This window comes from Lithobates pipiens, unplaced genomic scaffold, assembly GCF_037356315.1.
Source record: "Lithobates pipiens isolate NorthernLeopardFrog02 unplaced genomic scaffold, aLitPip1_a1.2 Scaffold_1, whole genome shotgun sequence".
Taxonomy (NCBI): Eukaryota; Metazoa; Chordata; class Amphibia; order Anura; family Ranidae; genus Lithobates; species Lithobates pipiens.
This window is the reverse complement of record NW_027507685.1, coordinates 89,254,299-89,273,736: the sequence shown is the minus strand read 5'-3', so window position 1 is coordinate 89,273,736 and position 19,438 is coordinate 89,254,299. Positions and strand designations below refer to the sequence as shown.

The 19,438-nt window shown below is 45.2% G+C and overlaps 1 protein-coding gene across 12 annotated transcripts in view; it reads left to right on the top strand.

Moving 5' to 3' along the window:
* Positions 1-15,767, top strand: part of CLCN5 (chloride voltage-gated channel 5) — a 138,385-nt gene extending 122,618 nt beyond the window's left edge. For all 12 annotated transcript variants that reach the window (XM_077465150.1, XM_077465148.1, XM_077465139.1 and 9 more), the window contains 4 exons: positions 1,390-1,576; positions 4,192-4,590; positions 6,356-6,572; positions 15,288-15,767. In XM_077465150.1, coding sequence (XP_077321276.1) covers positions 1,390-1,576; positions 4,192-4,590; positions 6,356-6,572; positions 15,288-15,378 — 894 coding nt within the window. In that variant the 3' untranslated portion in view covers positions 15,379-15,767. The remainder of the gene's footprint in view (positions 1-1,389; positions 1,577-4,191; positions 4,591-6,355; positions 6,573-15,287) is intronic.
* Positions 15,768-19,438: the final 3,671 nt, after the last annotated feature.

Genomic DNA, 19,438 nt, shown 5'->3' with positions numbered 1-19,438 from the left:
GCCAGAGACTGGCGACATGGTTCAGGAGGTGGCCAGAGACTGGCGACATGGTTCAGGAGGTGGCCAGAGACTGGCGACATGGTTCAGGAGGTGGCCAGAGACTGGCGACATGGTTCAGGAGGTGGCCAGAGACTGGCGACATGGTTCAGGAGGTGGCCAGAGACTGGCGACATGGTTCAGGAGGTGGCCAGAGACTGGCGACATGGTTCAGGAGGTGGCCAGAGACTGGCGACATGGTTCAGGAGGTGGCCAGAGACTGGCGACATGGTTCAGGAGGTGGTCAGAGACTGGCGACATGGTTCAGGAGGTGGCCAGAGACTGGCGACATGGTTCAGGAGGTGGCCAGAGACTGGCGACATGGTTCAGGAGGTGGCCAGAGACTGGCGACATGGTTCAGGAGGTGGCCAGAGACTGGCGACATGGTTCAGGAGGTGGCCAGAGACTGGCGACATGGTTCAGGCGGTGGCCAGAGACTGGCGACATGGTTCAGGCGGTGGCCAGAGACTGGCGACATGATAAAAGAGATAAGTGTGGTGTCCCCTCGTGCAGCCAGTAGTGTTTGTGTCCCCTGTGTAGTCAGTGATGCAGAAAGAGAGGAGAGCCGCCTCTGCCGTCTGGATCAATAGAGCGCCGGGAACATCACAGCTTTAATTTTAATAGCTGTGTGTTCCCCCGTCGCGCGCCGCCGCATACAGCCCCTCCCCCTTGTCCGAGGAACTGTGATAGACAGATCCCCTATCCAATCTGGACGGGTGATCTGTCTATCACAGTTCCCCAAACGAGGGGGAGGGGCTGTATGCGACGGCGCATGACGGGGGAACACACAGCTATTAAAATTAAAGCTGTGATGTTCCTGGCGCTCTATTGATCCAGACGGCGGAGGCGGCTTTCCTGCGCTATACACCTCCCGTGATGGGCGGCACCAGGGGCGGGGGCGGAGCTCCGCCCCGCCCCGCCCCATTTTCGGCTCAATTATCGGCCGTTTTTTCCTTTCAGCAAATTGCCGAAAGGGCCATTTTCGGCCGATATGTTTCGGCGGCCGAAAATTTCGGTGCATCCCTAATATCTTCAGGATTACAGATCAAGTCTAGTTGACTTTGACCAGCTACTACTAGTTATTATCTTCTGACTGCTGTCAGTGCTCAGAGAAGTGTAATAGCTCCCTATACTTAATGGCATTGTACAGATCTTCTCCTCTCTCCATAGAACTGTACTGGTGGTATATTCTATTACTTACCGCAGGTATCTGTTGTGGTGGTAAGGGGTATTTTGTTGAATAGATTGCAGCTTTCTACTAGAGGTGATCAGATGAATATGCTTTGTGTTTGATTTCTCTTTAGAACTGTTTGTAAAATGATATGGTTACATCATCGATTTCTTTTTATGTAGGTGCCTTCAGGTCTCTTCATCCCGAGTATGGCTGTGGGGGCCATAATGGGAAGAATCATGGGGGTCAGTATGGAGCAGCTGGCGTTCCACCACCGTGATTGGTTCCTCTTCAAGGGATGGTGTAGCCAAGGAGCTGACTGCATTACTCCGGGACTATACGCAATGGTGGGAGCAGCTGCTTGCCTAGGTAAGTACTGTTCTCAACTCACCCTATTGGTCCTATTGGGAGTGTTGCAAAGAGTACTAACTGTTGGTAAGTTTGTTTTGCCACCAAATATGAAGGAAGAAGCATCATAAAACTGCTGCAGGTATAAGAAATGTTCAAGAAGGATGCAGATATGGCCATTCTGGTAGGCAATTCCCTAATAGTAGGATGAGCTGAGCTGCTGGGAGTTGGAAGTGGGATGAGCTGAGCTGCTGAGTTGCTGCTGGGAATGGGGAGCAGGGTGAGCTGAGTTGCTGCTAGGAATGGGGAGCAAGGTGAGCTGAGCTGCTGAGTTGCTGCTGGGAATGGGGAGCATGGTGAGCTGAGCTACTAAGTAGCTGCTGGGAATGGAGAGCAGGGTGAGCTGAGTTGCTGCTGGGAATGTGGAGCAGGTTGAGCTGAGCTGCTGAGTCACTGCTGGGAATGGGGAGCAGGGTGAGCGGAGCTCCTGAGTCACTGCTGGGAATGGGGAGCAGGGTGAGCTGAGCTGCTGAGTCACTGCTGGGAATGGGGAGCAGGGTGAGCTGAGCTGCTGAGTCGCTGCTGGGAATGGGGAGCAGGGTGAGCTGAGCTGCTGAGTCGCTGCTGGGAATGGGGAGCAGGGTGAGCTGAGCTGCTGAGTCGCTGCTGGGAATGGGGAGCAGGGTGAGCTGAGCTGCTGAGTCACTGCTGGGAATGGGGAGCAGGGTGAGCTGAGCTGCTGAGGGTGAAGCAGGGGTAGTTGAGAATGAATTGCTTCACAATGCCTGCAACCTGCAGACGTCGAGGAGGACTTGTTTTAAAGGTCATTCTGACCAGAGCTTCACTTAAGTGGTCAAACCTATTCTTTATAGTGATTATAGTTTACCCCTCTTAAAGTGGTTCTAAAGCCTTAAAAGAGAGGTATGGGGTTTTGTTTTTTTGTAGATTCATACATACCTAGGTGGATGCAGCATCCAAACCGATGCTGCATCTGTCCCCCGCCGCCTCTTCACTGAGAACCGAGCCACCGAATATCGCTGATGGCTCGGTTCTTTTACCTCCCCGAGTGGAGAGCTGCTGCCTGTCAGTCGGCATCTCTCCTGCTCTGCTCCTCCACGCTCATTGGAGCGCTGAGCTGTGGAAGGGGGCGGAGATCGTGCTTCAGGCACCTGGCGGATCTAGGACTCCCAGAGTCGGGATGACGCAGTGCTTGGACTGATCTGTGTGATGTCAGCAGAGAGCAGACTTCAGTCCATTCTCTGCTGACAAACTGGAGAAGCCCAGCCAAAATGAGCTCAGGCTGGACGTCTCCCTTTAAGGTTTTTCACCTTAATGCAATCTAAGCATAGTGCCCTGTACACGCAGTCGGATCTTCCGAAGGAAAAATGTGCGATCGAATAGTTTTATCGGAAAATCAATCGTGTGTGGGCTCCATCGGACTTTTTTCCGTCTGAATTTCCAACACGCAAAGTTTGAGATCTGGATATAAATTTTTCCGACAACGAAATCCGATCGTTTAAATTCATGTGTAGACAATTCCGACTGCAAAATGGCACTCATGCTCAGAATAAACTTAGAGATGAAAGCTATTGGCTACTGCCCCGTTTATAGTCCCGACGTACATGTTTGACGTCGCTTCGTTCAGAACGATCAGAAATTCCGTCAACTTTGTGTGACCGTGTGTATGCAAGACGAGTTTGGGCCAAAATCCGTCTGAAAAAATCAGACAGATTTTGTCATCGGAATGTCCGACCGTGTGTATGGGGCATTAGGGGGGAAAAAACCTTCTCTGCTGCAGCCCCCCCCCCTTTTTTTTCTTACCTGAGCCCGATCCGATGCAGCGATGTGCAGTACAATAGAGGCTCCAGCCACTGTCCGCCTCCTCACTTGGTCAGCATGTTCTGTCAATCAAATGCTGTGACACCAGATCTGGGGGCGGGACCAAATCACACTTTCTTGTGTCACTGGACGCATCAGCGGGACTCGGGAGAGCACGCAAGGGTGCCTTCATGAAAAGTAGCTTTCCATGGGGGCACCCACCGAAAAGGTGGGGCCTGGAGCACTGGCAGGGGAACCTCTGAAGAAGAGAATTGGGGCTGCTATGTGCAAAAGAGTGAATTGCCCGCTGTGCCTCCTTGGATATACATGCCACATATCCCAGGAGTTGTAGCCTTTCATTCCGGAAAGGAGAATGGGTCTATTGGTGCATTTTTGGGAGGCTTGCCCACTGAACCCAGAAGAGATGACAGGCCTCCTGATGACGTCAGAAAGAACATGGCGGCGCGGGACAGAGTGGTGGCAGGGCATGAGAGAATCTCAGTGGGACAACGCTGGATCTGCTTCATGGGCGAGTATCTAAAATGTGCAGCGGGGTAGAATGAAAAAAAAAAAAGGTTGAAATCCACTTTAATAAAGCAAAAAATTCTGGCTTGTTGTGACGCCTAGGAATCGCATTTTTTGCCATGTTGATTTGTAGGGAAGCGTGGACTCTATTTTGCCAATGTTTGTGCATTTAAGTTCCAAACGTTCCTCCTTGGGTTAGTACAGGGAACCTTTTCTTCTTTGCTGCTTTTTATTTATATGAATATTTGTGATAGAAGCTTCTAACATTCAACTTCTACTTTTATCCATTGCAGGAGGAGCCACACGCATGACCGTCTCCCTCGTAGTAATCATGTTTGAATTGACCGGTGGACTGGAATACATTGTGCCTTTAATGGCTGCAGCCATGACTAGTAAATGGGTAGCAGATGCCTTGGGAAGAGAAAGTATTTATGATGCCCACATCCATTTAAATGGGTATCCTTTTCTGGAAGCCAAAGAAGAATTTAGCCATAAGACATTAGCCATGGATGTCATGCGTCCAAGGCGTAACGACCCGTCTCTGACAGTCATCACTCAGGACAGTATGACGGTGGCCGATATCGAGGCGGCAGTCAATGAAACGACATACAGCGGCTTTCCCGTTGTGGTTTCCCGAGAGTCTCAAAGGCTCATGGGCTTTGTGCTAAGACGAGATCTAATCATCTCCATTGGTAAGTCGCCGGTTTCCATTAGGGTTTTGAATTCAATGGGCAGTTTTACTACTTTTTTAATGTTTAAAATGTATACAGTGCCTTGAAAAAGTGTTCATACACCTTGGAATTTTCAAGATTTTGTCATTTAACAACCAAAAATGTAAATGTATTTTATTGGGATTTTATGGAGTCAATTTGTAGAATCCCCTTTCACTGCAATTACAGCTGCAAGTCTTTTTGGGGATGTCTCTACCAGCTTTACACATCTAGAAAGTGACATTTTTGTCCATTCTTCTTTGCAAAATATCTCAAGCTCTGTCAGATTGGATGGAGAGCAATTTTCAAGTCTTGCCACAGATTCTCAATTGGATTTAAGTCTGGACTTCGACTGGGCCATTGTAACACATGAATATGCTTTGATCTAAACCATTCCATTGTAGCTCTGGCTGTATGTTTAGGGACGTTCTCCTGCTGGAAGGTGAACCTCCACCCCAGTCTCAAGTCTTTTGCAGGTTTTCATCTAAGATTGTCCTGTGTTTGGCTCCATCCATCTTCCCATCAACTCTGACCAGCTTCCCTGTCCCTGCTGAAGAAAAGCATCCCCACAACATGATGCTGCCACCACCATGTTTCACGGTGGGGATGTTGTGTCCAGGGTGATGTGCTGTGTTAGTTTTCCCCAGACATAGTGTTTTGCTTTTAGGCCAAAAAGCTCAATTTTGGTCTCATCTGACCAGAGCACCTTCTTCCACATATTTGCTGTGTCCCCCACATGGCTTCTCACAAACTGCAAACAGGACTTCTTATGGCTTTCTTTCAACAATGTCTTTCTTCTTGCCACTCTTCAATAAAGAGCAGATTTGTGGAGAGCACAACTAATAGTTGTCATGTGGACAGATTCTCCCACCTGAGCTGTGGATCTCTGCAGCTCCACCGGAGTTCCCATGGACCTCTTGGCTCTTCTCTGATTAATTCTCTACTTGCCCGGCTGGTCAGTTTAGGTGGACAGCCATGTCTTGGTAGGTTTGCAGTTGTGCCATAATCTTTCCATTTTCGGATGATGGATTGAACAGTGCTCCATGAGATGTTCAAAGCTTGGGATATTTTTTTTATAACCTAACCCTGCTTTATACTTCTCCACAACTTGATATCTGACCAGTCTTGGTGTGTTCCTTGGCCTTCATGATTCTGTTTATTCACTAAGGTTCTCTAACAAACCTCTGAGGGCTTCACAGAACAGCTGTATTTATAATGAGATTAAATTAGACACAGGTGGACTCTGCTTACTAATTAGGTGACTTCTGAAGGCAATTGGTTCCACTAGATTTTAGTTAGGGGTATCAAAGTAAAAGGGCCCGAATACAAATGCTCCCCACACTTTTCAGTTATTTATTTGTTAAAAAATTGAAAAACATTTATCATTTTTCCTTCCACTTCACAATTATGTGCCACTTTGTGTTGATCTATCACATAAAATCCCAATAAAATACATTTACATTTTCGGTTGTAACATGACAAAATTTGGAAAATTCCAAGGGGTATGAATACTTTTTCAAGGCACTGTATAAGGGAAGCGGTTTTACCTGCCAAAGAATTTATGTCCATGTAGTCTTGAGATTCACAGCTGCAGCTTTTGATGCATATTGCGAGATGCTAACAGTGTGCAGTGAATTCAAAGTAATTTGAGTACAGGAAAGGAACCCGTACAACTGGGCAAGACTGAAGGGAGAGTCACAGTCAGCACAGACAAGTCTGTAAAATTTTTCCTTCTTTTACTTCGCAGAGAGTGCAAGGAAGAAACAAGATGGCATAGTGAGTACGTCACGGATATACTTCACTGAACACACCCCTCCCCAACCCCCCACGTCACTGCCTAGCCTAAAACTCCGTGCCATTATGGACCTCAGTCCTTTCACCATCACTGACCAGACGCCAATGGAAATCGTGGTGGACATTTTCCGCAAGTTGGGATTGCGCCAGTGTCTGGTGACGCATAATGGGTGAGTTATGTCCTCGGGTATGGCTGCAGCAACATTTATTTATTTTTATTTTTTTTTTATTTTTTTTTAAAGCAAGTTTAAAAAAAAATGTTTATCTGATCTTTTGCTTTTAAAAGTAGAGAGATCTGAGGTCCTATAGTGGCCGGTGAATGTATATGCTTAGTCTGCATCACTTTTTTGCGGAACAGGTTTGAAACGGGTTCTTCCTTTTGGGATAAAAGCTTTAAGTAAATGTTAAAACGAAATGAAATCCGACCATTGTAAGAACCCCTGTCAGTCATGGTTTTTAACGGCTCTCTAACTGCCACCATTGCTGCACAGCATGATCTGTTAACCACTTTCAGACCGGACCATTTTGCTGGTCAATGACCAGAGGTCTTTTTACAATTTGGCACTGCGCTGCTTTAACTGATAATTGCGCGGTCATGCAATGTTGTACCCAAACAAAATTTGCGTCCTTTTTTTCCCACAAATAGAGCTTTCTTTTAAAGGTATTTGACTGACTCTGCGATTTTTATTTTTTGCAATATAAACGTAAAAAGACCGCAAAATTTTGAAAAAAAAAAATGATATTTTCTACTTTTTGTTATTAGAAAAATCCAATAAACTCAATTTTAGTCATACATTTAGGCCAAAATGTATTCAGCCACATGTCTTTGGTAAAAAAAAAGTCAATAACTGTATATTTATTGGTTTGCGCAAAAGTTGTCACATCTACAAACTAAGGTACGTTTTCTGGAATTTACGCAGCTTTTAGTTTATGACTGCCTATCTCATTTCTTGAGGTGCTAAAATGGCAGGGCAGTACAAAACCCCCCCAAATGACCCCATTTTGGAAAGTAGACACCCTAAGGAAATTGATAAGAGGCATGTTGAGCCCATTGAATATTTTATTTTTTTTGCCTCAAGCGATTGAATAATGACAAAAAAAAATTATTATTTTTTTTTTTACACAAAGTTGTCACTAAATGATATATTGCTCACACATGCCATGGTTATATGTGGAATTGTACCCCAAAATACATTCTGCTGCTTCTCCTAAGTACGGGGATACCACATGTGGTTGACTTTTTGGAAGCCTAGCCGCGTACGGGGCCCCAAAAACCAAGCACCGCCTTCAGGATTTCTAAGGGCGTACATTTGTAATTTCACTCCTCACTACCTATCACAGTTTTGAAGGCCATAAAATGCCAAGATGGCACAAAACACCCACAAATGACCCCATTTTAGAAAGTAGACACCCCAAGCTATTTGCTGAGAGGCATGTTGAGTCCATGGAATATTTTATATTTTGCCACAAGTTGCGGGAAAATTACAAACTTTTATTTATTTATTTTTTCACAAAGTTGTCACTAAATGATATATTGCTCACACATGCTATGGGCATATGTGAAATGGCACCCCAAAATAAATTCTGCTGCTTCTCCTGAGTACGGGGATACCACATGTGTGAGATTTTTTGGGAGCCTAGCTGCGTACGGGGCCCCGAAAGCCAAGAACCGCCTTCAGGCTTTCTAAGGGCGTAAATTTTTGAGTTCACTCCTCACTACCTGTTACAGTTTTGAAGGCCATAAAATGCCAAGATGGCACAAAACCCCCACAAATGACCCCATTTTAGAAAGTAGACACCCCAAGCTATTTGCTGAGAGGCATGTTGAGTCCATGGAATATTTTATATTTTGCCGCAAGTTGCGGGAAAATTACAAACTTTTTTTTTTTTTTTTTCTTTTCACAAAGTTGTCACTAAATGATATATTGCTCAGGCATGCTATGGGCATATGTGAAATGACACCCCAAAATAAATTCTGCTGCTTCTCCTGAGTACGGAGATACCACATATGTGGGACTTTTTGGGAGCCTAGCCGCGTACAGGGCCCTGAAAACCAAGCACCGCCTTAAGGCTTTCTAAGGGCGTAAATTTTTGACTTCACTCCTCACTACCTATTACAGTTTTGAAGGCCATAAAATGCCAAGATGGCACAAACCCCCCCCAAATGACCCCATTTTGGAAAGTAGACACCCCTAAATTTAGGGGTACACTAGTGAGACTCACAGGTAAAAAAGCACCTAGGCTGTCAGCGACTGTATCAAAACGCTACAAAAAAAACTGTTAGCGATCGCAGGGATCAGGCCTGACTCTGCGAACGCTGCAGTTATGTGTGTTGTGTTCTGTAAGTGACAGTGATCGATCGATACTGCACTTGGGTGGGCTGGTCTGGGCTTGGCGGAGGGGCTAAACGCAGGTGCTAGCAGGTATCTGGGCTGATCCCGCTAACAATGCGTTTTGGGAAACCTAAACTGCTGGCGACGCTAATATAGATCTGATCAGATACTATATTACTAAGGGAGGTGTATGCTTTGCGCGTGGGTGTTAGCGGTACTGGCACTAACCTGACGCTGCCTGGGGCGACGCAGACCTTATCTGACCCTCAAACTTGTATCACCCGCCGGGTGATCAGGGGGTTAAACCTTTATTAGGTAATAATGGCGGGTGCCCTGAAACTATAAAAAAATAACTAACCAACCAGCGTTACCTGTAACAGTTATATGGTGATCACTGGTGAAAGGGTTAACTAGGGGGCAATCAGGGGGCTTTATGCGGTAGTATATGGGGGTCCCTGACGCTATAAAAAGCTGCGGCGAACCTAAATACCTACCTGCCTAACTAGCGTCACCTGTGACACTAATATAGCGATCAAAAAACGATCGCTTATTAGGCTGGGTTCACACTGGAGCGATGCGGGAACGCCACAAATCTGCGGCGGGTTCCCGCATCACACTGCCCTATGCGAACTGCTGGGAGTGTCAGTGAAATGTTAATGACACCCCCAGATCAGTTTGCATATCGCAGTGCGATCTGCAAACTCGGACAGGAATCGGATCGCATAGTGTGAACACCCATGCGATCCGATTCTGCTGCGGACCAAAAAAAGGGTCCCGTGCGAGTTTGCGGCGGGTGCGACGCAAATTCAGCCATACTATCTGTATGGCTGAACTCGAATCGCACAGAGGTCGGATGTGATTTGCACTGCAGTGCGGTGCGAATCACATCCGTTCTCATAAACCGCTGCAATGTGAACCCAGCCTTAGTGACACTGGCGACGGGGGGGTGATCACGGGGTTAAACCTTTATTGGGGGGATTAGGGGGTACCTTAGCACTAAAGGGGGCTAACCCTAACTGCCCTAAGAGTTATTACAGTCACAAATGACACCAATGCAAAAAAAAAAAATGCAATTGGTGTCACTGTGACTGGGGGTGCAGGGGTGATTGGGGGGGTGAAGAAGGGGGTGAGAGTGTGCCTGGCATGTTGTACTGTATTGTGTAGTGTTGGTGCAACTCACCGATCCTCTCTCCTCGGTGCCGGAACGAAAAATACCGACACGGAGGAGAGATTACATCACTTCCTCTGCCTGTGTTTACATTACAGGAGAGGAAGTGATGTCACGCTTCACTTCCATTCGTCAGGAGCGATCGCGAGGGGGTGGTCATGAACGAATGGCGGCCCCTCATCCCGGATCGCTCCTGAACGGGCCCCCCACCCGCAGGAAGGCAGGGACGTACAGGTACGCCCATATGCCTGCCCGTGCCATTCTGTCGACGTGCATCGTCGTGCGGCGGTCGGCAAGTGGTTAATCTGCATAGTTGTTTGGGGTATATAATTATATATTTTTATTTTTTTATCTATTATATATAAATAAATACTTTTTTTTTTAAAGCAGAAGGCCTAGAGAATAAAAGGGTTGGTGGGGTTTTCATGTCACATGAAATTTGCTTTTCAAATGCAAATTTTTTGGAAAGGAGAACACTTTATTGAATCTTTTGTTTTTATATATATTATTCAATAAAGTGTTCTCCTTTCCAAAAAAATTGCATTTGAAAAAGAAATATCATGTGGCATAAAAACCCCACCAACCATTTTATTCTCTAGGCCTTCTGCTTTAAAAAAAAAAAAAAAGTTATAAAAGTTGATGTCGCGCTTTAAAATTGTGCACACTCGTGGAATGTTGACAATCTCTGATACATCAAAAATCTTCATAGGTGACGCTTTAAATTTATATTGCCAGTCTAGCATTAGACAGGAGGTCTAGTGCTAGAATTATTGTTCTTGCAATACCTCAGGTGTGGCGTGAATGCTGTTTTTACATATGTGTGTATGACTTATGTCCATCTTCCCATCAACTCTGACCAGCTTCCCTGTCCCTGCTGAAGAAAAGTCTCCTCACAACATGATGCTGCCACCACCATGTTTCACAGTGGGGATGCTGTATTCAGGGTGATGTGCAGAGTTAGTTTTCCGCCACACATAACGTTTTGCTTTTAGGACAAAAAGTTCAATTTTGGTCTCATCTGACCAGAGCACCTTCTTCCACATGTTTGCTGTGCCCCCCACATGGCTTCTCACAAACTGCAAATGGGACTTCTTATGGATTTCTCTCACCAATGTCTGTCTTCTTGCCACTCTTCCATAAAGGCCAGATTTGTGGAAAGCACCACTAATAGTTGTCCTGTGGACAGATTCTCCCACCTGAGCTGTGGATCTCTGCAGCTCCTCCAGAGTTACCATGGACCTCTTGGCTGCTGCTCTGATGAATGCTCTCCTTGCCCGGCCGGTCAGTTTGGGTGGACGGCCATGTCTTGGTAGGTTTGCAGTTGTGCCACACTCCTTCCATTTTCAGATGATGGATTGAACAGAGCTCCGTGAGATGTTCAAAGCTTGGGATATTTTTATATAACCTAACCCTGCTTTATACTTCTCCACAACTTTATCCCTGATCTGTCTGGTTTGTCCCTTGGCCTTCATGATGCTGTTTTTTCACTAAGCTTCTCTAAGAAACATGAGGGCTTCACAGAACAGCTGTATTTATACTGAGATTAAATTACACACAGGTGGACTCTATTAGGTGACTTCTGAAGGCAATTGGTTCCACTAGATTTTAGTTAGGAGTATCAAAGTAAAGGGGGCTGAATACAAATGCACCCCACACTTTTCATTTATTAGTAAAAGATGTTGAAAATCATTAACCACTTAAGGACTGCCGCATGGCAATGTACGTCGGCAGAATGGCACCGACAGGCACAAGCACGTACATGTACGTGCTTGCCTTCCAGCGGGTGGGGGGTCCGATCGGACCCCCTCCTGCTGGATGCGGCGGTCCGTTTCACTTCAGGAGCGATCCGGGATGAGGGGATGGCCGTTGGTTTCTGGCCATCCCCTCTCGATCGCTCCTGACGAATGAGAAGCTTCCCCCGCCTGTGTAGTGTAAGCACAGGCAGGGAGGAAGTAATGTCATTCTCCTCGGGCGGTCTTTTTGACCGGACTGCGAGGAGAACAGAGAAAGTAAGTGCACCAACACTACACTGACATGTAGGTACACATAGGCACACAAATGCCTCCCCCCCCCCCCCCCCGTCACAGTGTCACTGATTGCAGTGATCATTTATTTACTGATCACTGCATTTAGTGTCAGTTGTGACAGTAAAAACTGTCAGGGCAGTTAGTGTTAGGTCCAGGGTAGCCCCCTACCCCCCCCCCCCCCATAAAGGTTTAACCCCCTGATTGCCCCTAGAGTTAACCCTTTCACCCCCTTTTGCCAGTGTCACTAAGCGATCGTTTTTCTGATCGCTGCATTAGTGTCACTGGAGCCGCTAGGTAGCTAGTTATTTTTTTAGGTTCACCGCCAGGTTTTTATAGCGCTAGGTACCCCCATATACTACCCAATAATGGTTTTAACCCTCTGATTGCCCCTAGTTAACCCTTTCACCAGCGATCACCGTATAAGTGCCACTGGTGACGCTGGTTAGCCAGTTAGTTATTTAGGTTCCCCGTCAGGTTTTTATATAGCGTCAGGGACCCCCATATACTACCTAATAAAGATTTTAACCCTTTCACCAGTGATCACCGTATAAGTGTTACGGGTGACTCTGGTTAGTTCATTTGCTTTTTATAGCATCAGGGCACCCACCATTTATTACCCAATAAAGGTTTAACCCCCTGATCACCCGGCGGGTGATATCAATTGGGTATTGGGGTCAGGGTCTGCGTTACCCCAGGCAGTGCTAGGTTAGTGCCAGTACCGCTAACACCCACGCGCAAAGCATAAACCTCCCGTAATGGTGTATAGAATCTGAACTGATCTGATCTATACTAGCGTCCCCAGCAGTTTAGGGTTCCAAAAAAACGCATTGTTAGCGGGATCAGCCCAGATACCTGCTAGCACCTGCGTTTTGACCCTCCGCCCAGCCCACCCAAGTGCAGTATCGATCGATCACTGTCACTTACAAAACACTAAACACATAACTGAGCGTTCGCAGAGTCAGGCCTGATCCCTGCGATCGCCAACAGTTTTTTTGGTAGCGTTTTATATTTAAATCCTGAAGGCAGTGCTTGGTTTTCGGGGTCCCGTATGTGGCTAGGCTCCCAAAAAGTCCCCCACATGTGGTATCCCCGTACTCGGGAGAAGCAGCAGAATTTATTTTGGGGTGTAATTTCACTTATGCCCATAGCATGTGTGAGCAATATATCATTTAGTGACAACTTTGTGCAAAAAAAAAAAAAAAATGTTTTAATATTCCTGCAATTTGTGGCAAAATATAAAATATTTCATGGACTCAACATGCCTCTCAGTAAATAGCTTGGGGTGTCTACTTTCCAAAATGGGGTCATTTGGGGGGGGTTTTGTGCTATTTTGGCATTTTATGGCCTTCGAAACTGTGATAGGTAGTGAGGAGTGAAATCAAAAATTTGCACCCTTAGAAATCCTGAAGGCAGTGATTGGTTTTCGGGGTGCCGTACGCGGCTAGACTCCCAAAAAGTCCCACATATGTGGTATCCCCGTACTCAGGAGAAGCAGCAGAATATATTTTGGGGTGCAATTCCACATATAACTATGGCATGTGTGAGCAATATATCATTTAGTGACAACTTTTTGTAAACTTTTTTTTTTTTGTGTCATTATTCAATCACTTGGGACAAAAAAAAATATTCAATGGGCTCAACATGCCCCTCAGCAATTTCCTTGTGGTGTCTACTTTCCAAAATGGGGTCATTTGGGGGGGGGGGGGGGGTTTGTACTGCCCTGCCATTTTAGCACCTCAAGAAATGAGATGGGCAGTCATAAATTAAAAGCTGTGTAAATTCCAGAAAATGTACTCTAGTTTGTAGACGCTATAACTTTTGCACAAAAAAAAATAAATATACGCTTATTGAAATTTTTTTTACTAAAGACATGTGGCTGAATACATTTTGGCCTAAATGTATGACTAAAATTTTGTTCATTTGATTTTTCTTATAACAAAAAGTAGAAAATATATATTTTTTAAAAAATTTTCAGTCTTTTTCCTTTTATATCGTAGGCAATCAAATACCATCAAAAGAGAGCTCTATTTGTGGGAAGAAAAGGATGCAAATTTCGTTTGGGTACAACATTGCATGACCGCGCAATTACCAGTTAAAGCAGTGCAGTGCGAAATTGTAAAAAGACCTCTGGTCCTTAGGCTGACAATTGGTCCGGGCTGAAGTGGTTAATCATTTTCCTTCCACTTCACAATTATTTGCCACTTTGTGTTGATCTATCACATAAAATCCCAATAAAATACATTGACGTTTTTGGTTGTAACATGACAAAATGTGGAAAATTTCAAGGGGTATGAATACTTTTTCAAGGAACTGTATACGTGATTCTGCACTTCCCAGTAGGGGGGGGCATGCGGCTTTTGCTGCGATTTGTCACGGCAGAAGCCGATCAGTGGGTGGCGGCCAATGGATGTCCACCGGCGCCCACCAATCGTTGGGAAGCGACAAAGAACTGAGCTCTGCCTATGTAAACAAGGCAGAGCTCCGTTCTGACAGGGGGAAGGGATGGGTTTTGGGTGCCTGCGAAGCAGGGAATAAAATCCATCACTTTCTTTAGTAACACAAACACTGGCTAGGCACACATTTAACCCTTTTATGGCCCTAGATGTTTAACCCCTTCCCAGCCAGAGCCAGTGTCATTAGTACAGTGAAGGAGAAGGGATCTCACTGCTCCAGGAGCACACATGCAGGCTGTAAACTGTCTTTTCTGCTGGGAAGCCACAGGTGCTGGCTATTACCACTAGCAACAGACGAAAAACAAGCTCTGAACTGTCGTGCTGTTTAGAAAACCACTTTCTTTTATTGGAAAATCGCATCACATCACAGCTCAGTGAACAAGGAAAAATTGCTGACGTTTAGCACTAGCTGTAGTGCTTATTCATAGCTATGAATAAGCACTACAGCTAGTGTGAAACGTCAGCAATTTTTCCTTGTTCGTTGTGTTTGTTGAGCTGTGATGTGATTTTCCAATAAAAGAAAGTGGTTTTCTGAACAGTGCGGCAGTCCAGAGCTTGTTTTTCGTCTGTCATTAGTATAGTGACAGTGCATGGTTTTTGGTCGTGACATGACAAAATGTGGAAGATTTCAAGGGGTATGAATACTTTTTCAAGGCACTGTACACGCGATTCTGCACTTCCCGGTAGGGGGTGCGCTGCTTTTGCTGTGATTTGTCACAGCAGAAGCAGATCAGCGGGTGGCGGCCAATGCATGTCCGCTGCCGCCCACCAATCGTTGGGAAGCGACAAAGAACTGAGCTCTGCCTATGTAAACAAGGCAGAGCTCCGTTCTGACAGGGGGAAGGGATACTTTTTGGAGGCACTGTAAGTAGATTTTTAACTGGCCTTTTGATTTCTATTCCAGGAGACTGCTGGGAATTATCACAAAGAAGGATGTCCTGAAGCATATAGCACAGATGGCCAACCAAGATCCAGACTCTATATTGTTCAACTAAACCCCCATCCTCATGTATAATGTAAACTTTTGGATCCTGTGAAGCCATACTCTGTATCACTTTATGGTGTTTTTGACACTTTCATATTACTGTGAAGAGAAGTGCCTCGCTTCATGCCACCAAAGCCTCCCCCCTGGCACTGTATTTTCTCAGATCTGCCCAAGCGACATGGAGTAAAGGCCACTTTCACACGTCCTTGTCTGCAGCAAACGACCCACGTGTCTTACCTGGATTCTTCATTATAACCTTCTGATTTTGGTGGAGATACCTATCTAATGACACCGGGAGGAGCGAGGATAAAAAAACATATAAAAAACATATAAAAGAAAGTCTGTCGGTGGCCATGTACCTTTAATTGGAAAAATAATAAATTATATATTTAAATTTGATATATTTTCCTTGTCTTAAAAAGGTCATCCATTACCACTGTTTGCAGAAAAGGAGGACTCTGTTAGAGACGACATTTTGTTTTTCTGTGCCAAGAATTTGGATTTAAAGCCCAAATGAACCCAGGTAAATTATTGCAGGCGTGCAAAGTCTCAGAGTGACCTTAGAAAGCAGCAACAGCTTGAGTAGAAAAGCCTGTCCCCTGTCAGCGTGGTGAAGATAAAGACGCTTGGGGGTTAAATATACTAGTTTGCATAGTAGCCAATCAGCGTCTAACTTTAGTTTGTTCAACTAAGCTTTGACAAAAAAAAAAAAGGAAAACAATTGGTTTCTCTGCAGAGCTGCACCAGATTTTCCACTCTCCAGATTAAAGTGGTGTTGCCACCGAAAAAAAAAAATGGCTTAAAATTAATAATAAAAAAAACAAAATTGGAAATTTTTTTTTTTTTTTTACTCACCTCTAAATGCTTGTTGCTAGGGGATCCCTCGTAGTCTGCCTTCTTCAATGCCCGGGCTGGTGCCATCACTTCCCCTCGCGCCACACAGTCATCTGGGACCTGTCACGTGTCCCAAATGACTGTGCGGCGTATCACGGCGCCGCTCGCGCATGCGCAGTGGGTGCCCAGGATTGTTCCCCCGCATCACTGGACAGGTAAGTGTCTGATTTATTAAAAGTCAGCAGCTACTTTTTTTTTAAGGGGGCACCCCACTTGAAGTAAATCAACCCCCATAGTGTATGCATGGAAAGAGCGGTATCCCTGAAGAGGTCTGATCTACCCCAACCCTCCCCGCTGGGTCAGAGCTTAGAGTTCCTCAATCAGTAAAGGTCATGTTCCCTGCTGATTGGAAAGCTCCAGCTGTGTCTAACCTTTGCAGAGAGACCACTGCCTCCCCACAGAGAACAAGGGTCCCTCTCTGCAGCATGTTGGCTCACTTTAAAAAGCAGCCACAGCCCACGTGAGAAAGGCCTGTCCCCTGCAAACATGCTCCAAAGAAAGGATCCTTTGTTCTCTGTGTAGAAGCAGCAGTCTCTTTGCAAAGGTCAGACACGCCCCATGCCGATCAGCAGGGAGCTTGACCTTTGCAGCACAACGAGATCTAGATATGACCTAGCAAGGGTTATATCGGACCTCTGCAGAGAAACTAGTGCTTCTGTATATAAACCAAGGTCAGACATGCCCCATGCTGAGTCACAACTGGAAGTCGCCAATCAGTATGGGGCATAACCTTTGCAGAATGGAGAGATCTTGCAATGACCCAGCCAGGGGGTATATCAGACCTCTGCAGAGATACTGCTGCTTCTGTATATACACTAAGGTCATATATGCCCCATGCTGTGTAACAGCGGGAACTCGCCAATCAGTAGGGAGCATGGCTGTTGCGGAATGTTCAGATCTAGCTCTGACCCAGAGGGGGTTGTATAACAGATCTCTGCAGAGATACCACTGCTTCTGTGTATACGCCAAAGATCCTTCTCTACAGCATGCTGGCAGGGAACAGGCTTTTTTATTCCCTCAGGCTGTTGCTACTTTTTTAACAAGAAGCAATTGTAACACTTTGAACATCTTTGTTTTGATGGACCTAGAAAGTATTTAGCTGACTTAAAGTGAACATTTAATTTGGACTTTAAATGCTAGTAAACTATACCACTTAGCCTCATTTTTACTGGTCACTTCTATGGTTCAGCATCTTTAAATGAGATATTGGATGTATCAATCAGTATGTATTACAGTTTGATTTGCGCATGCACTGGGTGAAGTTCTGCACGGAGGAATTTGTATCATTAATAATTATGAAAAGCTTTGATCTGCACACTTTAAAATGATTCCACACGTGGAGGCTAGCTTCATTCTGTTTTTTTTTTTTTTTTTTTTTATTACGTTTAGGTGACTCTGTATTTAAAATTGTGACTTCCTTTCTAATTACATATAGTCCCAAATTATGGAAGTGCGTTATAAGTTCCATTAACCTTACTGGGAAATAAACATTGACCTTTTTCGTAATCCTTATCAATTCTTCTTTAAACAATCCAACTTTGAGTTGCCAAATAAAAACTTTGCGGAGTGTCCTGTTGGTGTGAGCAGTATCTTGCTTGAGAAAAAAAAAAATTTGATCTAGGAAGCAACACACACAACGGCCAAATGCTTGTAGACACCGGACCATCACACAAATGTAAGCTTGTCAGACATTCCATTCTGAAACCATGGGCCTCCTTTTGGCTGTAACAGTCTCCACGCTTCTGGGAAGGCTTTCCACGAGATTTTAGAGTGTGTCTTTTTGGTCATTTGTACCTTGTGAGGTCATGTACTGATGTTAGATGAGAAGACCTGGCTCCCAATTGGTGTTCCAGTTCATCCCGAAGGTGTTCAATAGGGTGGAGGTCAGGGAGCTGTGTAGACCAGCATTTCTCAACAGGGGTTCCACCTAAGGTTGCTAGGTGTTCCTGGAGCAGTGAGCAATGGATTGATCTCCCACCTACACTGAACATCAATGCAAAGGGACAATTTTCCAGTAACCACCAATGTCACTTCTACAGTGACCACTAACGTTAGAGGATACCTGACCTAGCTCACAATAAGAATTGAAATTCATCCCAAAGGTGTTCAATAGAATTGAGGTCGGGTACCCAATGTTGGGTGAGCAGACCTGATCCCAAAAGGTGTTCAGTAGGGTTGAGGTCAGGTACTGATGTTGATTGGGAAGACCTAATCCCAAAAGGTGTTCAGTAGGGTTGAGGTCAGCTACTGATGTTGGATGATGGCAAACAAACACTCTTGCGCATAAGTGTGATGACCGGGTGATCTATGACTCGAGGGACAGTGTCTCTGGCCTTGCTGCCCTCCAGGATAGGGGGTATCCTAATAGTCAAAAAAGATAAAAAGAAGAGGGCGCACCAGCCTTGTGCATTATCTCAAGATAATTTATTGATAAAAACAATTACAAAAACTACTTGCAAACATGTGGAAAGTGATTGCTTGTAAAAGCCACCTGTTTGTGGCAATCAGTCTCCGGATATCAAGGGGAAAGACATAAGGACCACTGCTGGCTGATGTGTTTTGAAGGAGTACCTTCTTTCTCAGAGCCTGATGTTGGATGAGAAGACCTGATCCCAAAGAGGTCAGGTACTGATGTTGGATGATGAGGCCTGATCCCCAGAGGTGTTTTAATAGGGTTGAGGTCAGGTACCAGATGTTGGATGAGAAGACGTGGCTTGCATCAACATTCCAATTCTTCCCAGAGGTGTTCTGTAGGGTCGAGGTCAGGGCTTTGTACAGGACACTCTAGTTCCTCCACACCAAACTGTTTAAATCATGTCTTTATGGGGATTCCTTTGTACAGAGGGGGGCATTCATTCTGGAACAGAAAAGGATCTTCACCAAACTGTTTCATTTTCCAACCTCTCATTTTTCACTTCTTGATTAGAGTCTGAACACTGCTGATTGGCATTCTCAATTCCTTGGCTATAATTTTTATATCGCTTTCCTATTTTATACAGTTCAACTACCTTTTCCCGCAGATCCTTTGACAATTCTTTTGCTTTCTCCATGACTCAGAATCCAGAAACGTCAGTGCAGCACTGGATGAAAGATGCAAGGGTCTGTCAGGTGTGCATGTATATAGTGTGTGTGTATGTGTGTATATATATATATATATATTATGTATGTATTGTGAC